The 19,355-nt window shown below is 32.9% G+C and overlaps 3 protein-coding genes and 1 pseudogene across 4 annotated transcripts in view; 1 reads left to right on the top strand and 3 right to left on the bottom strand.

Moving 5' to 3' along the window:
• LOC128190184 (sigma intracellular receptor 2-like) overlaps positions 1 to 18,994 on the top strand; it is a 47,334-nt gene extending 28,340 nt beyond the window's left edge. Inside the window, exons 2-4 of the mRNA XM_052862121.1 lie at positions 16,527 to 16,640; positions 17,703 to 17,847; positions 18,550 to 18,994. Coding sequence (XP_052718081.1) covers positions 16,530 to 16,640; positions 17,703 to 17,847; positions 18,550 to 18,800 — 507 coding nt within the window. The 5' untranslated portion in view covers positions 16,527 to 16,529 and the 3' untranslated portion in view covers positions 18,801 to 18,994. The remainder of the gene's footprint in view (positions 1 to 16,526; positions 16,641 to 17,702; positions 17,848 to 18,549) is intronic.
• On the bottom strand, positions 2,743 to 4,496 carry LOC128190183 (uncharacterized; annotated as a pseudogene).
• On the bottom strand, positions 8,778 to 13,573 carry LOC128190181 (uncharacterized). 2 transcript variants are annotated; one of them, XM_052862119.1, is made up of 7 exons: positions 13,205 to 13,573; positions 13,021 to 13,073; positions 12,533 to 12,661; positions 12,150 to 12,261; positions 11,663 to 11,815; positions 11,060 to 11,212; positions 8,778 to 10,348 (listed from the first exon to the last, which is right to left on the bottom strand). In XM_052862119.1, exons 1-7 carry the CDS (start codon positions 13,303 to 13,305, stop codon positions 9,946 to 9,948), a joined length of 1,104 nt encoding a protein of 367 aa, XP_052718079.1. In that variant the 5' UTR covers positions 13,306 to 13,573; the 3' UTR covers positions 8,778 to 9,945. The 2 variants fall into 2 exon arrangements, with proteins under 2 accessions (XP_052718079.1, XP_052718078.1); XM_052862118.1 differs by having other exon boundaries at positions 12,135 to 12,261; positions 13,205 to 13,571.
• On the bottom strand, positions 14,039 to 15,823 carry LOC128190678 (uncharacterized). The gene is made up of 4 exons (XM_052862810.1): positions 15,773 to 15,823; positions 15,393 to 15,484; positions 14,775 to 14,939; positions 14,039 to 14,507 (listed from the first exon to the last, which is right to left on the bottom strand). Exons 1-4 carry the CDS (start codon positions 15,821 to 15,823, stop codon positions 14,369 to 14,371), a joined length of 447 nt encoding a protein of 148 aa, XP_052718770.1. The 3' UTR covers positions 14,039 to 14,368.
• Positions 18,995 to 19,355: the final 361 nt, after the last annotated feature.

A 19,355-nucleotide genomic window follows, 5' to 3' on the forward strand; every position in this document is an offset into this window, starting at 1 on the left:
AAGCTACAAGGGGCGAGTGGTGCAACTTTACCAATTTGTCGCCATACACACAGAACACCAAATAAAGAAACTGTGAGTGGTGTGGGGAATGCATAAAAGATGGCGGCGAATTATCTCAAATAATCAGTGCAAAAACCAACAAATAGGCTGTTATTTGTTACCTATCCTGCAAATACATTGATAAAAAATGTTATCACATAACACATGTCACATAACACAACCGATTAAGTTAATGTGTACATATGGTCAACGTACATGTTATTATAATATACAAGGAGGCGGACGTATCAGGCGGGGATCCAGAAAAATAAATTCCAAAAATGATCGGTTAAATTACATTAAATGCTTTGAAAATTGTTTTAAACTATCGCACGGGTCAAAATGCATGATAGAAGCTATGTACAGTGTAATTGGAAACCTTCATTTTATATCAGTATGTAGTATTACCTACTATAACAAATGAGAGTATAGCACAACTGCCACAAGCAATACATGTCCTTTACTGGCACCACCCCCCTCCCCATAAAAAATGAAACAATTGTCGTTTTGTTTGCTAAACATGTGTGTGGTTCAAGCTTTTTCTAAAGGACATACCCGATTGGAATTGAAAAATGGGTCGTTTAAAACTAATTTTGTCAACATTTTTAGATTCATTTGGTTATATTTTGGTCCATTTTGGTAAATAGATGCACCAGCGCAGCTCTAATTTAAATATAATCAGGCCATAAATTCGAAATATTTTCAAAAATTAATAGCTTTAAAACCAGTGGATAAAAAAAGGAAAGCAAGTCGAACTCGACGAGTGCTAATACCTGTGTTGAATGAATGGTACAGTAGGATATGCGCGAACAATTCCCGTCTACTCTTTCCTACCCTATATTTATTGGAACATTAAATCCGATTATAAGAGTCAAATCCAAAGACAAATACGGATATATACCTGTTTATCAAAAGTAAAACTACTTCCAATTTATCTGTAGTGCATCGTTATGGAGCTACACAGAAAGTTTGAAATTAATTCGCCGAACCAAAACGAAAAAAAGCCTGGAAAACGAAGAGAAAACAAAGTGGGGACAGAATAACTGAAAATTAAATTAGGACTATAGCCCCCCCCCCCCTCCCTCCCCCCCCCCCCCCCCCCCCCCTGAAATTTATATACTGAAAAGAGATTTTGAGTCCGCACACAATTTAAAGAAAATTTCACGGTTTTTTTTTCATCATTTTCGCTAGCTAATGTAAGACATCACAAATACCCCAAACCCCCTCACGGAAAAGAAAATGCTAGGTGATGAGAGAGAGAGAGAGAGAGAGAGAGAGAGAGAGAGAGAGAGAGAGAGAGAGAGAGAGAGAGAGAGAGAGAGTCGATGTAAATCACAGGTGCGATAACACCGTTAAAATTAAAGCTTGCTAGTTGGTCTGCCCTACCCTAGCTACCTCCTCTCTTTTCTCCTTTAAGAGGCTTAATTATTGTCTATATATGCTTGTATCAAATCAATTCAATTTCAAATTCTAAATCAAAATTGAATTTGACACTACAAAACTCTCTCTCTCTCTCTCTCTCTCTCTCTCTCTCTCTCTCTCTCTCTCTCTCTCTCTCTCTCTCTCATATCGACAATGACATTGATACCCTACAATACACTTTTCCTATCTGGATTGTTGTCCTTGAGATTGTAAATCATTATATCTTCTATGGTTTAAAACTTTATCATAACCTATATTTTGACATGTCGATTATTTCATTGAATTTCGTTTCATAGCTAAACCACACTCAGTTTTAATTATTTAGATTAAACCGATCTCTTTTCGCGAGCCGATTTTTACACAGTTGGGGCGAATACACAACGGGTTAAAATGGTCCGGGGGAAAAATACATACAGGCCAAACAAAATCAAATATATTCGCAAAGCCCACAGTGTTATCACTAATTTAATTGTTTATACTGTGTGGGGTTAATTTATCAATGTTAATTTAACCATTTTATAACCACTATATAAGAGCTATTAAGACATTTATTTGTAGGAAAGAGCATGTATGAATGATCTTTATTTAGAAGTTTGGTGTCGCTAGGATACAGGTTTTCAGATCCTTTATTTGATTGGTTAATTTAGATATTGAATCTCGAATTTCGTATTTCGAATTTCGTATTTCGAATCTCGTATTTTGAATCTCGAATCTCGAATGATCCTCCTCGGCTTTCGTAAACCAGTGCTTTTGCAGCGAACAAAGAAGTTTCCACGGTCTCGTATGAGTAAAATGAAAGTTGCATGTTTTAAGCATCAATTGTGTCATTTTGTTTCAGGTTAACCAAAAAAAGTGGGCACTGTCTTGAAATAAAAGCGATATTTAGGCTAATGTCGATGACGTGAAAGGACGGGGTATCTTTCAAGTTCTCCTATCTTGCTTTGAGTTTAAGACAGTTAACGTTTACAGTCAATGCTTAAACAATTTGACTATCTTTAATAACGTTTATACAATATTTTATTTTATTTTTTGTGTATGGTCTATGAATACACTTCCAATCGTTTACTTGCTTCAACACTTTTCCAGTTCACATAGAATAGCCTGCTGGACTTTGAAATACTTCTTATTCCCTAACGGTTCATGAGTATGTTGAAGTGCAAATTTGATGATAAGATAAAGAATTGTTAATTTCAAGACGGATTAAAAACAAAGACATTGCATAGCTATATATTTTATTTATAAGTCATCAACAGCATAAACATACTTTTTAAAATATAGTGTACTTATTGGTAATTAGAATACTATTTCAAAATAAAATTATTGGCATGTTTGGTAACTAAAATGCCTGTGATTATCATGTCAGGCAGCTACTTTACTAAATGAGACGAAAATAAACACCAAAAGTCAGATTACAATGCATGCCAGCATATGGAAAGCGTCTATCAAATATAAAAAATAATTGCATATTGAAACTCTTTCAATATACATGTAATCATTAATAGATAGCTAATAATCTCTTGTAATTTTGCAAAATATAGCATATAGCTGATAAAAATCGTTTCTCTTACAAGTTGGTATTTTCAAGTTCAACATTGAACATTTATTGTATCATAGAAGAATTATGTCACAATTGCTAGAATCAAAACTCAAGCAAAGTTTACAAAATATAACGCGTTGTCTAAAATCAAACCCAAACTAATATTGTAATCCGAATTTTTTAAAGACAATGCTATTCAGATATTGTACGTTAAGTATGGTTTCCTAGATTTTGCTTCTCTTTTCTTTCTGTAGCAGATATATGAATAAGTGTTATATAAAATAGTACGAAGGTCACTTTGCTTAAATGTCACGTGCTACTCTCCTATTGGTTTATTTAATGTTTTCCATTTTGTTCATGTAGCATTATAATATTTCCATACATTTCATCGTTTTGTTGCACACCCTGTATCGGTGTTCTATTTGTACACACTACTGCAGCGTATACTGCCGAGGAATCGGCCATAATCATGTTTCCAACTGTAAATAAATCGATGTGAAATCTTGACAGATAGCGATAGCCAAACTACATGCGGACGGACACAAAAATACAGACAGACAAACAAGCAAGAAATAATAAATAAAAATGTTATACCATTTGTTCCAATGCTTCTGTCGTTTCTTGTCCCCTCGCCTCTTTTTAATCTTAAATGTTGTTTTGAAAATATTGTTAAACTATCTGTTATAGTATATATATATATATATATATATATATATATATATATATATATATATATATATATATATATATATATATATATATATATATATATATAAAAGTTCATTATAGTAATGTGTTCATGTTCAACCATACCTGTAAGCTATCTTTAAAAGTACGCCCACCAAAACAACAGTGATAATTGCTGATAATGACAATGCGAGATGTAGAATCATTCTCAAATATCGTCTTTTTTTGTCAATGACTGAAAAAAGTTGCCATTCTCTTAAAAAATGCACGTAAGTCAAGTTGCAAGTTCGTGAACAGTATTTTAATGTTAAAAACAATGTTAATTATTAACATAGGAAATTGTTTTCAAGCAATAATTGATGTACAGATTTTAAATTGGGACAGAACCATAAACAAGATAGATTAGTGAAAGTCTGGTTAATATGAATGGTTCAAGAAATTCAAATACATGTACGCCATATAATATATTTACATGATTTGTATTTCTTCACGCTTGCCTAAATGGGGGCATTATAACATATGATTAAATGTAAGTAAAATATATCAATGCAAACAAAATGATGGCTTTAGATCGTTTAAGTTGTGTACCGGTTGCATTTATCGGACATCCTAAAACTTTGTCACACAAGTTGTTATCGCAAGCACATTTGTTGATACAACCAATCCCATAATGACCTTCAGGACAAGTGTTGTTGCAGTGGGCACCGAACCCTCCGACACAGGCTAGAACAGAGAACACATCTTCTGTAAACGTTAAAGTGAGGTTTGTTGTTACAGTTTTGTGAAGTTTAAAGGTTAACTAAACAACCATACTAGCCTTTACATTGCTTCATAATATCGTCGTAGATATAATTCGTGCAGCATGTTGGAATAGTCCTTAAAAATAAGATATTTAACGCCCGATAAAATCATACAGATAGATAGATAGATAGATAGATAGATAGATAGATAGATAGATAGATAGATAGATAGATAGATAGATAGATAGATAGATAGATAAAAGCGTAGACTTTATTAAATTGAGATTTGAGTAAAAAAAAATTAGCATACGTGCTGTAGTTACAAATTCCATCCTCCTGTTTATCAGCAAAACAAAAGATACTTCCAGCAAAAATTACGATCAAATGCAATACCGTGCATTTCGAATTCATTTTGGAAAAGAAGGAAGAAACGTAATAGTTAGATGGTTTTGATCTCTATTTTGAACTTTGAGAGTTAGAGAGTTTAACCTGATAATGATTGTTGGTTCATCTGTTTTCAAAACTTTCAAATATATCAATTATTTTAATATTTTGTTATTTTCTGCATGGTAAAAATGGGTAAGGCTGGGGAAAGGGTTTTGGGGATGTTTATGCGTTTATTGTAATGATCTTTGATGATTTGTTTCTTTAATGACAGAAATGAAATCAATGTGTTTATTTGTACAAGAGGCCAAAATAAATCATTTGAAATTAATGTTTTGTTACATCAATTGATTCCGCTTAAATTACTATCTAGTTTTTTTTATCTCACATCTTTGCTTCAACAAGAATTATTTATAATTATTGGAATAATATTTTGTAATGCATATTACAAATAATAAAGACGTAAATAAATTTGTGCTTCAAAATTTTGTATTACAATTATATTTGTAGTTGAAGATTAATGACCTTTTAATAGTTAGCACATGTTCGTCATCAAATTGTAAATCCCCTTTCACAATTGGCGCTCGACCACTTTACACCACTTTGCGATCGAAATTTTTGAGCTTTGCACGAGCTCTCGCATACGTTGCACGAGATTTCGCTTAAGTTGTACGAGCTCTCGCAGTCGTTGCATACGTTTTACTGGTCGCATTAAGTCTCCTCTGAATAGTGGACATGCACACTATTCAGACGTGACCGAACGCGATCCAAATCATCGCAGTGCAACGCACTAACATTAGTTCGAATGTTTTACAACGTTTTGTGTACTCGCAAGAGTAAGATAAATCGCTGGTGTTTATGCGTCTGTTTTGCGACCGTGAGACTGTTGTTCAACGTGTCTCATGTAATCTTGCAACGTTTTACTATCATTGCACGACTTATCAGCCTCAATATGCCATGATTTGCTACTAGTATATACACCATGTATAAGTATCTCTGTTTCAGAACAAAATTTACAATATACATTTATTGCATGATAGTGAGGGAAATACATGCATGAAAGATTTATTCCCTCAAGAAAAATCAAATTTTCTGAGGGCTCCGCCCGAGAGAAATTTGTTTTTATTACATATTCCCTGAACATTAATGCAGTAAACGTTTTATTATACCAAGCAACATATAATTACACAAAATACGTTGATTTTTAATAATGTTTTTCTTTTCAACAGTCGCAACATTAATGTCGTGATTGTTTGATTTCCCATGTAACTGTCTCACTTTTCTTTCATAAATCATAGATAGTTAAGTTGGTTCTGAGATATAAAGAGAATTATAATGATTAAAAAATTTTGATTTAATAATAGTTGTCTACATCGTATGCTCATATCGGCTTTTTCATTCCCATGACATCGCCCTGTCACGTGACTTTCTAAACCAATGAGATATAATAGAATAATCGTATTGAGGTATAATATTAAATGCTGCTGCATATCTGTATCTTCTTGGGCAGCATCTTTTCTCGCTTTCAACTATGTCTACTGAATATTGGCGGTGTATATACCCCCTCTGACTCGCACGATCATTCGTATCATGGAACCCATAATCGCACGTCCAATCACATTGGCGTACGTTCAATCGTCCGATCACCTAGTCTATCGCTTGTTCCTATCGTATTATCTTTCAACAGATGCTTTCATTGTACAACAGTCGCATACAGGCGCAAGATATATCGCAAGATTCAATGCGTTTACATCGCACAACGCTCGCTTAGATCGTGCGAAATTCATACGAATACTTTTTTCATATGCCATTATTTCGGCAACAATTAACGATTCATATCTAATTTTTTCGGTCGCAAGAATATTTGGTCGCTTCTGCTCGTGCGTCAATTGTGAAAGGGGCTTTATAAATAAATACATTGTACATCCTGGTCTCCACGGAAAAAATGTGCTATCGTTAGGCAAACACATTCAGTAAATAGACGGTTGCATATATCAATTTTATTTCATTTTAACCTCTTTGCTCCCTAAAATAGGGCTAACATTTGTTTTTGGGAGTTGATTTTAATCAACTCTCCTATGCAGTTACTCTGGCAAACCGAAAGCGAAACAGTGTTTGGACCTAAGCACAAATCATCACCGCTGACAAGACTTAGATCTTGAAAATCATATATAAATTCGGTGTACTGTATGCTGTACCATTGTTTTTTAAGGATACCTTGAAAATAGTCAGATTTAAATAGTACGAACAATTATTTTTTTTGTAGTCGTATGTATTCCTACGCCAGAGTTCAATATAGTCTTGTTCAACCAGACGATTGGCTGTCTCCGTAAATCTCCGACAAGCAGAGAGTCTCTCTTGGTAGCCGGAGATTAACGGAGACAGCCGAACGTCTGATTGAACGAGACTAGAGTTAAATCTTGCTTGGATCCAGACGTTTACAATTTTTGTTCTAAACATTTCGATTACAAATACACAGTTTGATGGAATTAATTCTATCTTTAAATATTACACAACATGATTCATATGAGGTTTTCTCGGAATTCCTGTCGGAAAAGTTCGAGAATTCATATTATAAATTTGCGTAATTTAAATACATGTGCTTAATTTAAATACAGATTAGAAACTACATGCCATGCAAAATAACATAAATCGTTGATTTTAAAATTGATAATAATCGATAAAATCAACTCCCGACAGTACTTCAGTACTTTGATTTATCCAATGCAACTGAATTACTTCATTGATTTAGTTTGGAATTCTCACGCATTGGACAACAGTTTTACAAGTATTACATGTGGACATTTTAATTCTTTTCCTGATCGCTTTGTGAAGAATTTAAATCATGCACGGAAATATTTAAGTCTATATATAACCAACAAAATTACAAATTTATCAAATTCAAAATTATTGATCCCAAACGGGAAAACTATTATTTAATAAATTACCAATGCAGGGTTTCCTCTTATCCCTCATAAAACATGTTTTGTAATTGCTCTCATTAAATATCGTAATCCATCGTCATACTTGTTTGATAATATGATGCACATATGTTTGATAATATTGATGATGATGATGATGATGCTGATGCTGATGATGATGATGATGATGATGATTCAGTTTCAAAAGCGAATACAGTTTCTTTAACTGAGCTCAACTCAAGCGGCGGACATTCTGAGTTTCGGTGTGTTTATGTCTTTGATAAGCCTTTTGGGATATTCAACTTTCAACTTTCTTTATTGCGTAAGACTTACATCTTATTGCATGAAATGTCTTTAACAGAATATGTGCAGCACATTGCATGGATTTACTAACAAACTGGTAAAAACAACAATGAATATGTAGTACAGTAATAATAACATTGGAGAATGTAAAATTCAACACATTGATTAAATTACAACAATTGTTGAATAGTATATCAATCAACATGTAGTTTGAAGGCATGATGCAAGAACTTCCCTAAGTTACAGAGTTCTCTAACATTGGTTACACATAATAGCAGTATAAATTTATACATTGATTGTTTTTCCAATAGTATTTTTTTTGACATTTTTGGCTAGTAATTGCTGGTGGACACAATTTAGACAAAGTGATATTCATTCTCAATTACGGATCTACAAAATTCACATATTCTATTATTTTGCAAAATATTGTTATGGCGTTCAGTTTCTATGGATAGATTATGAAATGGCATTCTGATTTTACTGAGATCTTTTTGTAAATACAGGGAATGGGTTTAACCAAATAATATTGCAGTGAAAAATATTCAATAATGTTTCTATATAACATACATATAGATGAACTATTTATATCTGCAAAAAAAATTTGCATGAAAGTTTCAATTATTCTTTGCTTTATACGTGTTTTTTACTAATTAACAATTTTTAATTGCCAATGAGTCCATGACTAATTAATTAGTCATGGACTCATTGGCAATTAAAAATTGTTAATTAGTAAAAGACATACGTAAAAAAAATTGCTTTTGTAACATATTTTGTCTTGGTCAACCCAGATGTAGCCTAAACTAATTTAAAACAATTTGTCTTTGATATTTGACACCCGGTTTGATACATTTTTCCATTTGTGTTCACACTCTTCTAACATTTTGCCATAGCATGACCTTATGATACAGTTTTCACTTTGTAGTGCTTTAAACCAAAACTTAAAAATCCGAAAATAGCGTACAGTCTTCAAAGGCATCCTGCCGGTTTCAAAATACACCATAGACGTATTTGTATTTTTTGTAACACAGAGAACATTTTTATGAATTCTAAATGTATTTTCTCAATGTCGCACGGACTGTGGTTTCAAACAGCTCAAATTTCATCTTTAGATTAAGATTTCTCTTCTCGCGTTTGATCTTAATTTCGGAAATAACTTACCTCCGAATACAATAATTAAATCAGTGAACTTTGAAGTATGTCATCTTGGTGGGCTTTGATTTCATTGTTAATTTGATTTTTACTAAATTTCTCTAAATTAAGCTCAACCTTACATAAGCGGATCGAAGCAAAATTACTTTATGTAAACAAATGATCAAGAAATAATTTTTATACAGAGATTAAAAACAAATATTTGGCACAAACATCGAGTTGAAAAAGTTGAAATGTTCCTAAAAGTAAATGAAAAAATGATATGTGGTGATAAGTTTTGTTTTGTTATAATGTTTAATGATAATGTTTTTAACTAAAGACACCAAATATCATGACTGTTTTAATGGAATTTTAAAAGAAGTGAAGATTGTTATAAAAGGGACAACTTCGCATGTAATTCATGCATGTACCTGGTAATTTTGCAAGTGAGGCTATCAATTTATTAGAATTTTTAATTAGATTAAATTATGTATTGAATTTCAGCTGTTTAAATAAATCAAAATGTTCCTTATTGAATTAGGGAAAAGCTTAATTGCTTTAATAAATCAAATCTAATTATCTCAATTTATAAACAATTCATTTATTTTAATCGCATGATACATAAAACTTATACGTACTTAACCTTATTATCTGAATACACCAACCATTGAATAAACTAAACCAACTGATACTCAAATCTACTAGGATGAACACACATCGCTCTCAGTCATTTGAAGGTGACAGGCACTAAATACACAACCCAATTTTTATCTACTTATTCACGTCACTGTAAATTCATTTCTACGTAGACTAGTTCCTGATCATCGTCAATATCCTCCTCCTCGTCATCTTCCTCCTCTCGCCCTGTGAAATGGTGGGCCGTTTCCTTTGGTGGAGCTGTGGACATGCGCATTACAAAGTAGTCTTCTTTTGACGTGTCTGTTGTATTATCTGTGTCAGTCTGTACTTGTTCTTTCTTAACGTGTTTATTTTGTGTGTCTACGTATAGATTCAACACCCCGCCTCTATTTGAACTTTCTAATCTACTTAGATCTTGCTCAACGTCCTCTACATCAGAATGATCAGAAGATCTTTTCCAACATTTAAAGAGTCCATTCAACGAAACATTTGGCCATTTTATCCTATGAAACACGTTCTCTCGTATAACAGTTTCATGATCCGTGTTGCTGTAAAGAATAAAAGCAAAAAGTACCTTAGGTTTCAATTTTATAACTTATTGTCACAAAAGAATAATAAGATAGACAGAATAATCATCTCATTACAGTATCTTTTCTTGTAATTAGAGAATCTTTTTTATAGTTATTAAGATACCTGTTTTTCGTAATTACAAAATAATAATGTTTTATTACAAGTCTTTTTTCTCATGATCTAAAGATATGATTCTTTATCCTGCAGCTACCCCTTGCATTGAACAAATAACGAAATCCCAATAAACAAAAGCTATAGTCGGTCAATGGCCCAATATAATCTCATGCATGGTGACATTTATTTTTATTTTTTTATTTTTTATTTTTTTTTATTCATTTTTATGCTTCGTTTACGCCACAGTGTTGTGGTTTCAACAACTGATATGATGCAAAAATGGTTTAAAATAGCTTGCTTGCTAAAATGTGATATTATGAAACGGGATAAACAAAATGGATGGGTTTTTTAATCTTGAAATATAAGCGATGTATAGGCTCGGGTTGAGAACTTTTTTTTTAACCCTCGCCAAGTATAGCATATTTATCAATACCATTTGTATTTTGCAAATCTTGATGAGGTTTTCTTATTGTTTCTTATATTAAGAAAACATCATGAGAAATACTATTATATGCGTTGAATGTGAGGCACGGTTTACTCTGTCTAAAAATGAAATGTTTTCAAATGATTCAAACCTCAATCGTTGATCTTGCTTTTCGTTCTCCACGGCAGAGTTATCAGAGGGCGAACTTTTCCAACACCTTAAGAAACCATTTCTGAAACCATTTGGCCATTTCATTCTCGAGGGTACGTTCTCGTTACTGATTTCAGTACCGTGTTTCTTGGTTCTGTAAAATAAAATGATTGTAATGTTGTTTGGGGTATCTGTGTTAATCTTTCATTTGGGATTTATCATTGAAAACACCTATAGTTTATAGCATGTGAGAATAAAGACCGATAGGTTACAGTATTGGAACTATTGGATAATCAAATTGCCCAAACTATGTCGCATAAATGTCCTACAGAATATCCAATCACATATTATATAAAATCCATTTTGATCTTAAAACGGCGTGTGAAATCAACCTTTTTTCGTGTACTACATTGCCAGGCATTCGTCTACATGTAGATATTTGCTTTAACCTTATGTTTGTTGTATCTTTAAATAGAAGTTTTCTCAAAACTGATTGAAGTTTGGAAATATTTTTTGTTAACAGATAGTACTAGTTGACAACTTTGAAATGTAAACAAAAGAACCTTTCTGATGTAGAACTAAAATGTGTTTATATAATTCAGACCTCAATCTGAGGCCTTGTTTCACGTCCTCTACATCAGAATCATCAGGAGGTGGACGTTTCCAACACTTTGAGAAGGAATCCAAAGACACACTTGACCATTTTATCCTACAGAACACGTTACCTCGACAGATTTTGGTATCTCCTTCCGTTTCTCTATCAACAATAAATGTTTGGAGTTTGTTTAAATTACTTTTCAGTTCAATTCTTTGATTAAACATATTAAAGTCTTATCTAAAAATGCTAATGTAATTCAGGGTGAAAATAACCATTGAAGTATTTGAATCGTCACGCTTGATTTGGTAATACTCCAGACAGGGGTTCTGGCTTTTAACTGCTGTACTTTTGCACAAATCATAAAAATATATAATCATATTCAAATTATTGATAAAAGGATTAAACAAGTAAAGACATATAAAACATTGTCAACAGTAAGGAAAAATGGGGGTAGATTGCAGGGTTCATTTCCACGTACTTGCATGTTTCAGACCTGTGTTCATTGGTGATAAATCCACTAAATGCTATGACAATGGGAATGCTGTTGAGAGCCAGCACCCCTAATATGATGAACAGCCAGTAGTGGTGCACTTGATGTCCGTAATCTGTCAATAAAGATAACACCAGTGGATTTGTATCAAAATACATTACTGTGTGAAATTTGGAAAAGTTCTGTACATAGTTTCCTTTGACGAAGTGATTATACAAAACTTTCGTTGTTACTTAATATCTTTTTATGTTTTACGGAAATAAAATACTTTGATCAATGACAGAAAACAGTTACATACATTTTCATTCCACTGTCGTTAGTCTACGTTAATTTTCATTATCCCCAACCTCTTCGAAAGGAAATTCCCAAAAGCCATAAGTCCATACCTTTTGGACACCCATGTTCTGGATCACAAAGCACCGTTCCACATGGGCATTTATCATTGCAGCCATGTCCAAAGTACCCGGGTGAACAAACTCCACTAGAGCAATTGATGCCGTAGGAGCCAATACAAGCTTAAAAGGAAACGGATATCAAATTAAATAAATACAATTATTATCTAACCATCCAATCTTTGAAATAGGGGTAACTACAATAACGTTATACTCTTAATAAAGTAAACAAGCTGTAAAATAGGAGCAACAACTACACAGCTCAGTAAGGAGTTATTGCCAATATATAGTCTTTTAAAACCAGACGGATTACGAAAAACTCAATAGATTGTATTCTTAATAAAATCTATAACATCGGTAAATCAATAATTCAGATTTTTTACTTTAAGATGCGATTGACTTACCTAAGACTAAAGGATGATAATAAATGTTTAATTTTTTTTTTTAAACGACTAGAGGATTAAGATAAGCGTTCGACTTACGTTTACATAGACCGCCATCCTGGTAGTAATCCTTGCAGCACCTCGGAGGGGTCCTTACAATGAAAAAGCAACAAGCAACAACTATCTTGTTTCTTATCAGAAACATTTGCATTTTGCAAGGAAAAGGTAACTTCTTTCAATGTTGCTGTAAATCATTTTTTTAAAACACACTATGATGTGTTACCTGTTAATGCAGTCATTGAGTTCCTGACATTTGATGCAAATAATGCAACCCAAAAGAAAAACATAAAAACTGGTTATACAAAAATGGCAGGTGTTCTTCATGACTTCGAATCCATCGGACTAATCTAAACAAGTTTTCATTTGAATATAACATACCTCGTTACTCCAGTACTATTGGAATATTGCTTCCGTGAGCTATTCTCGATTTTTCCTCAAACCATAAGGAAATATCCTATCAAATTACATAAGTGTCGTTCCGGCATTAATTAATATATGACGCTGAGTGAAATCAAATGGTCGATTTATTTTTAGAACAAATATAGATTTTCATGCTCTTTAAAAAAATCTAAGATGCTCTGTTGTCTGCATGAACTGGGGCAGCATAATTTATACTTCTCCCTCTCTTTTTTTTTTTTAATTTCATTAGTTTTTAAGGGTGATATAAACTAAATAATGTAAAAAAAAAATAACATGATTAAACTTCCTTCATCCGTCGTTGGAATTGAATAACCATACAAAAGTTGCTCAAACCAACAAAATAGAATTAATTTCTAAAAAAAAAAAAAAAAAAAAAAAAATGGTTCTAAGAGAAATACGTTTTCTTATACTTTCTGAGTCTGAACACAATTGTTGTACAATAAAATTATCAAACATCAAATATTGCCATTTTAATGAAACCTATTAATTAATCTAACATACTGTAGTAATTAAATTAATTACGATGAACTGATGAACTGAATCATCCATTCCATGCAAATGGCTCATACATTATTTATCACATTAAAAGGGAGGGATGCAGTGGGGAAGGGCTGGTCTAACACAACAAGGCAATAACGATTTGAACATTTTATTCTGAATTTTGCACGATAAAATATCTAATAAAAAAAAATTCCGTCCATTAAAATTATTCATTAAGTGTCTTCACGCTTACTTTCAAACTGTTCCGTCTAGTAAAATTCTTTATGAAGTGTTTTTACGTCTACCTTTTATACAACTGTTGCTGTCTCTCACAACTTTTCATTAGTACATGTCACACTATCACAATCAGACCAACAGGCATATTTGATTATTGTTATCTTCCGAGCACAAATTCCTGTAAACACACACTCTCACATTTTCTAGATCAAAAAAAGTCAGATTCTCTAATAGCAATGTCGTGGTCACTCTAACTGCGTGTATCCACGTGCAAGTAAACATGGTCATTTCTGGACTGAATCACCGTTGTAGAACTCAAATCCTGCTCCTCATATGTAGGATTCACAACGGGCTTTGTCTTTTTACCTAGTCTACCTCTAATTGTTTTACTGAAAAATATAACAAAACAAATAACAATCTACATGTAATTAAAATCAGACTTGTAATAGCACCAATACTTCAATAGCGTATCAAAGAGGAGCGGTTGTAAAAGTCTAATTTTAATTAAATTGGGACAAAAAATTTAAAGGTTTAAGTCACATCACAATAACAATATAAAAGTCTATAATGATACTGACTTTACCAAAACAACGATTTATTTTTTTTTGGCAAGAAAATGATAAAAATACCAATAATTGAATATTAATTGAATATACCATAGAAAATCTTTGAGCTTGGAGACGCCACCAATGTATTTGTGTTTGTGAAGAAGACTTGATAGAACACAGACCAACAGGAGCACGCAGACTCCGAGGAAGGAACAGAGCGTGATCAGGAGGCGGTCCATCTTCTCACCACTGCAGGCAGCCATTGCTACGGCCCTGCAGTCAACACCTGTATCACACAATAATTCCTATATTACATTCTCTGCAATAAACATCCAACATATAACAAGGTGTGTAATATAAATTTTTATAAACAAGATCTGTTATACACAACAGTCCATTCCATACACAACAATTTCCTCAATACACACCAAGATATGTTATAGTTACACAGTCTGTGTAATATTCAACAGTCTCTGTTATACACACAGTCTAATAATGTTCAACAGTCTCTGTTTATACTCAAGTTATGTGTAATGTTTAACAATGTCTGCTGTACAAAAAGTTCTTGCAATACCTGAAATACTCAATCGCAAGAAATTACTGCAAGAAACAACCCAGCTGCAATGAAATGATTTCTATTCATTTCAATAGACAAAACTACATGTGAGTTTAATTTTAGACTCCCTGTTAATTATATATAAAACTAGTTGAAAAGTCATTTCTCACCTTTTTAGAATCATGCATCGAGAACAGTTCCTGATGAACATGTACAGAACATTTTTAGGTTTTGTTCGAAATCGACTTTTGGCCGCAGGAATCTTTTTTTTTTTTCCACGGAAGTTGGGTTAGTGGCAAAAGTATACATTTTGTATTTTTAAACCCCAAGATATATATGGGAAAATTATGACATTGAAAACACCAAAAATACCGGGAACTGCAGTACATATTCTAAATTATCCACAATTAAATTACTCACCTGTTCCCCCTGCTTTAAATTATAAATCGAAATCCCATGATATCCGTGACAGAGTGTTGCTACATGTAAATCATTAGTTTGAGTATTTTCTATAAATTTCCTTACGACAGTGCGATGCTTTGAAACATACAATATCAATATTTGTTATGGGGACATAGAATACTCGCGTTTCCTTCTCCATAGTTCCGTTTCGACGAATCCAGCATGTGTTTTTTGCACATTAGCTTTCAAGTGACTCTTTCGTATATCCTTATTTTTCCTTTACACAATTCAATAATTTGACAATTATTCTTGAAAACTCGTGTTGCCAAAATTTATAATTCGATGATAAATTTCTTTCTTTTCCGCCTATAACAGCGCTTTAAATTTTTATTGGTATTTTAATACCCTTGATAAATTACAAGTGGAAAAAAAAATCCTTGATTGGAAAAAAATAGAGTTATTTAATAAATCTAGGCGATAAAGTGATTATTTTTAGACAAAGACTTGGACAAAGAAAGATACATTTTACATGTATGTTTAAATAGTGAAATACATACTATTTTAAATATTACTGTTAAATTCATTAATGACTGCTTTGAACACAGATGTCAATTAGTCTAAGGAAATGTTATTGTAATTGTGTTTGTGCCAATAAAATATTTGTATTGTATTTGTATTTGTATTGTATTTTTAGAATAAAAGAACTCTTTAATTATATTCAAAATAGCTAAACTTTTTGTAAGTCCGCGGAAATCTCTAAACTGAAATTTCAAATACCTCATTGACTGTTAACCATTATTAGCAAGAATTTCAAATTCGAGGGGGGGGGGGGGGGGGGGGGCTATGCGGATTTAATTTCGACACCAGTTTGATTTTTATATTCCTGAAAGTGAAAGTAAAGAACGATGTTTCGAATTGCAGACTTTGTGTTTTTGTTTTATTTCGTATCACACATCCCTATCACCATTTTGTTTGATTCACAAGTGATATTTCCATCATGGATTTATCCCAAAATGGTTTGTATTTATTTTGCTATCAAAACAAAAAAGAGACATTATATTAATTTGAAGTGCATGGGCGTCTCCGATGAGCTTGCTTGTTGTGGGATATGCATTTTAAAACCGTCAACAACAACAAAAATTCTAAGAAAAACAGCATTTAGAAAGATTATTTTATAAAATATGTTCATGATGTTTTTGGAATCCAATTTAATGGATATAGAAAAAAACCCTTGCAGTGTGTGTTTATTTAAGAAATAAACACCAAGTTAAGGTGTTCGAATCACTGGAATATAATTTATTTTCTGGTTGTAACGCGGAATTCGATTGGATTGAAAAATTTAGTTAAATTTGTATAACCTGGTTTGCACGTCACAATGCACCAACGTCAAAAACGTACAAATCCGCTTGACGTTATGTTTGAATTTTGAACAGATTAATATCATTTTTAAAAGTTAAACGGACTCAATTTGTACAGCAAATTACAGAAAATTAAATTATAAGGAATGAACTCAATATCTATCGAAATTATACTTGTGTAACGTCCTGGGTTGGAGCAATTTACGCTTTTTTATAATCCGCTTCGCGGATAATAAAGCATAAATTGCCCCAACCCAGGTTATACTTGTATAACTTGGGTAGACATTGAGTTCATTTCTTATGAACTTGGTTGGTGACGTGATCAAATCCTATGAAGCCGAAGGGCTTCTCAGAAGATTTGATGCGTGCAATGATCATTGTGACGTCATGATAAAAGACATACAGAATTGAACAGTTTCGCTATTATATAGGTTTATATAAAATAAAAATTAAAAAAATGAATCATTTCTTAATGCAAAAAATCATGGCCATATAATGACACCTGTCTCAAATCTTAATCATGCATTGGACAGTTTCAAATTACGTTTTTGGGAAGATTACAGTTGAAATTCCAACAATGAAACAGCTAATTGCTCTACCAATGTTCTTAAGATGGATGAACTGGATTATTCTAAAACTGTCATAGAGATTATCATTAGATGGACATAATCTGACCAGTAATTCTCACTCAGTTTCAATTCACTTTTGTCATGTTTGTAGCTGGTGGATGTGAAGAACAACTATTGTGAGAGTTTTAAAGATGTCCTGATGGCTGACCCCCCTCCTTGGTTTAAATCCTTTTGCCTGTGTGAAATCCTTGTACAGTTTCCTTTTTTCTTTGTGGCAACATATGCTCTATGGAAAGGTTAGTCTTTTGATGATTTTAGGTACCTGGAAATATAAGTCTGTCCCAAGATATTTTAGTATGCCACACATTTTCTTAATATAGCATTGAATCATGATTTTTTGAAGTATACACTCTCATAACTGCAGCGGTGTGTGCATACAAATTGAGTAACGCACGTTATTATAAATCTATCTCCCCTTCCCTCCATTATGACTCAAACTTCCATATAGTAAAAATGTAAACAGTGCCTTACAGAGAAAAACTTTTCTTCATATAAATTGTCCTCTCCAAAAGGAGTCTTCTAAATCACTGTCCCTTTAGCAATATACTAGATGGGGGAGAGGGACGACGACCCAAGGACCAAATTTTCATGCTACCACAGATATGGTCACCTTTTATAAAATCAAGTTTCAAGGAGGCCTTACGGTTGCTAGTGTAATGAGTATGAGTATAGACTCAGTACTGCCACATCCATCCTAGAACTCCCTAGGTGATTATATATAACTCTCTAGCTCATTCATTGGACTCCAAACTCTTGATCAAGATGAAGCAAACTAATGTGGTCTTCATTTGATAGACTGGCTATGATGAGTTTGTTTTGTTTTATTCTGTATGGATCCCAGACCCCCTTTGAATGTTAAGGTCATTGTGTTCCAACAGATGTTTGATCTAATTGATGTGATAGGAATGTGTTCCAACAGATGTCTGATGTACTTGCAGGTGTACAAAATTGTCAGTGGATACGAGTGCCATTTATTGTGTATTCCACTCATGTTGCCACGACAACCATAGCCATCTGCTTTCACATTCTGATGGAGTCCTTTAACCATCCAAAATATCCAGGGCCGGATACTCTCAAGGAGAGACTTTCATTGCTGGCCGTGTATGCTCCTTACCTCATCGTACCGTTCCTGATGCTTCTGGACTCGCTCTTTAGTGGAGTGTATACAAAGAAAGTGAAAAGGTCCTAGAGCCTGACAGTCAATATAATTCTGATACGGGGGACATCTTGTATTTACTGATTTGCCTGTAAAATCAACTGCCAGTAGTTGTAACTTTTTTTCATAATGTGAACATCAATTGAATTGAACAATATACTAGTATACTATTCAGCTTATGTTATCTACTTGGTATTCCATTACAATAATATAAGAGAAAAATTTTATACATTTTGTATAAATTTTTATAAAACCAAAAATATTTACAGGTACCCGTGATTAACAAAGGATACCGTGGGGAAAACAATAGTTCATTGTCAGGCCACAAAAACCTGGATCCAGATCAAAGAGAGAACTAGCATTACAGTGCCATACTATATATATTAGCTTGATAATTGATGTGCAAGAGTTCACATGTACAGATCTGTAGGTATACTCTATTATACCCCCGAAAACGAAGATTGTATCAAAGTGAGGAAATTTTTAATTTAAAGAACTAATTGCATATCTTTCAAGACTCAGAAACATATTATTCAAGGTTTTATCCACAAAAAAACCCAGTGTATGGTAATTTACATTTACTGCAAA

This window comes from Crassostrea angulata, chromosome 6 (genome assembly GCF_025612915.1).
Source record: "Crassostrea angulata isolate pt1a10 chromosome 6, ASM2561291v2, whole genome shotgun sequence".
NCBI classification, from domain to species: domain Eukaryota; kingdom Metazoa; phylum Mollusca; class Bivalvia; order Ostreida; family Ostreidae; genus Magallana; species Magallana angulata.

Bases quoted from the DNA above. Each gene is read 5' to 3' on its own strand.
- LOC128190678 (XM_052862810.1), bottom strand. From the start codon at position 15,823: ATGGAGAAGGAAACGCGAGTATTCTATGTCCCCATAACAAATATTGAT. The intron at 15,485-15,772 runs GTATGTTTCAAA...AAAAAAAAAAAG, and splicing joins CCATAACAAATATTGATATT to ATTCCTGCGGCCAAAAGTCG. The intron at 14,940-15,392 runs GTGAGAAATGAC...TGTTGACTGCAG, and splicing joins CGATGCATGATTCTAAAAAG to GGCCGTAGCAATGGCTGCCT.
- LOC128190181 (XM_052862118.1), bottom strand. From the start codon at position 13,305: ATGAAGAACACCTGCCATTTTTGTATAACCAGTTTTTATGTTTTTCTT. The intron at 13,074-13,204 runs GTAACACATCAT...TTTCATTGTAAG, and splicing joins CTCAATGACTGCATTAACAG to GACCCCTCCGAGGTGCTGCA. The intron at 10,349-11,059 runs GTTTGAATCATT...TATTCTTTACAG, and splicing joins AAGCAAGATCAACGATTGAG to CAACACGGATCATGAAACTG.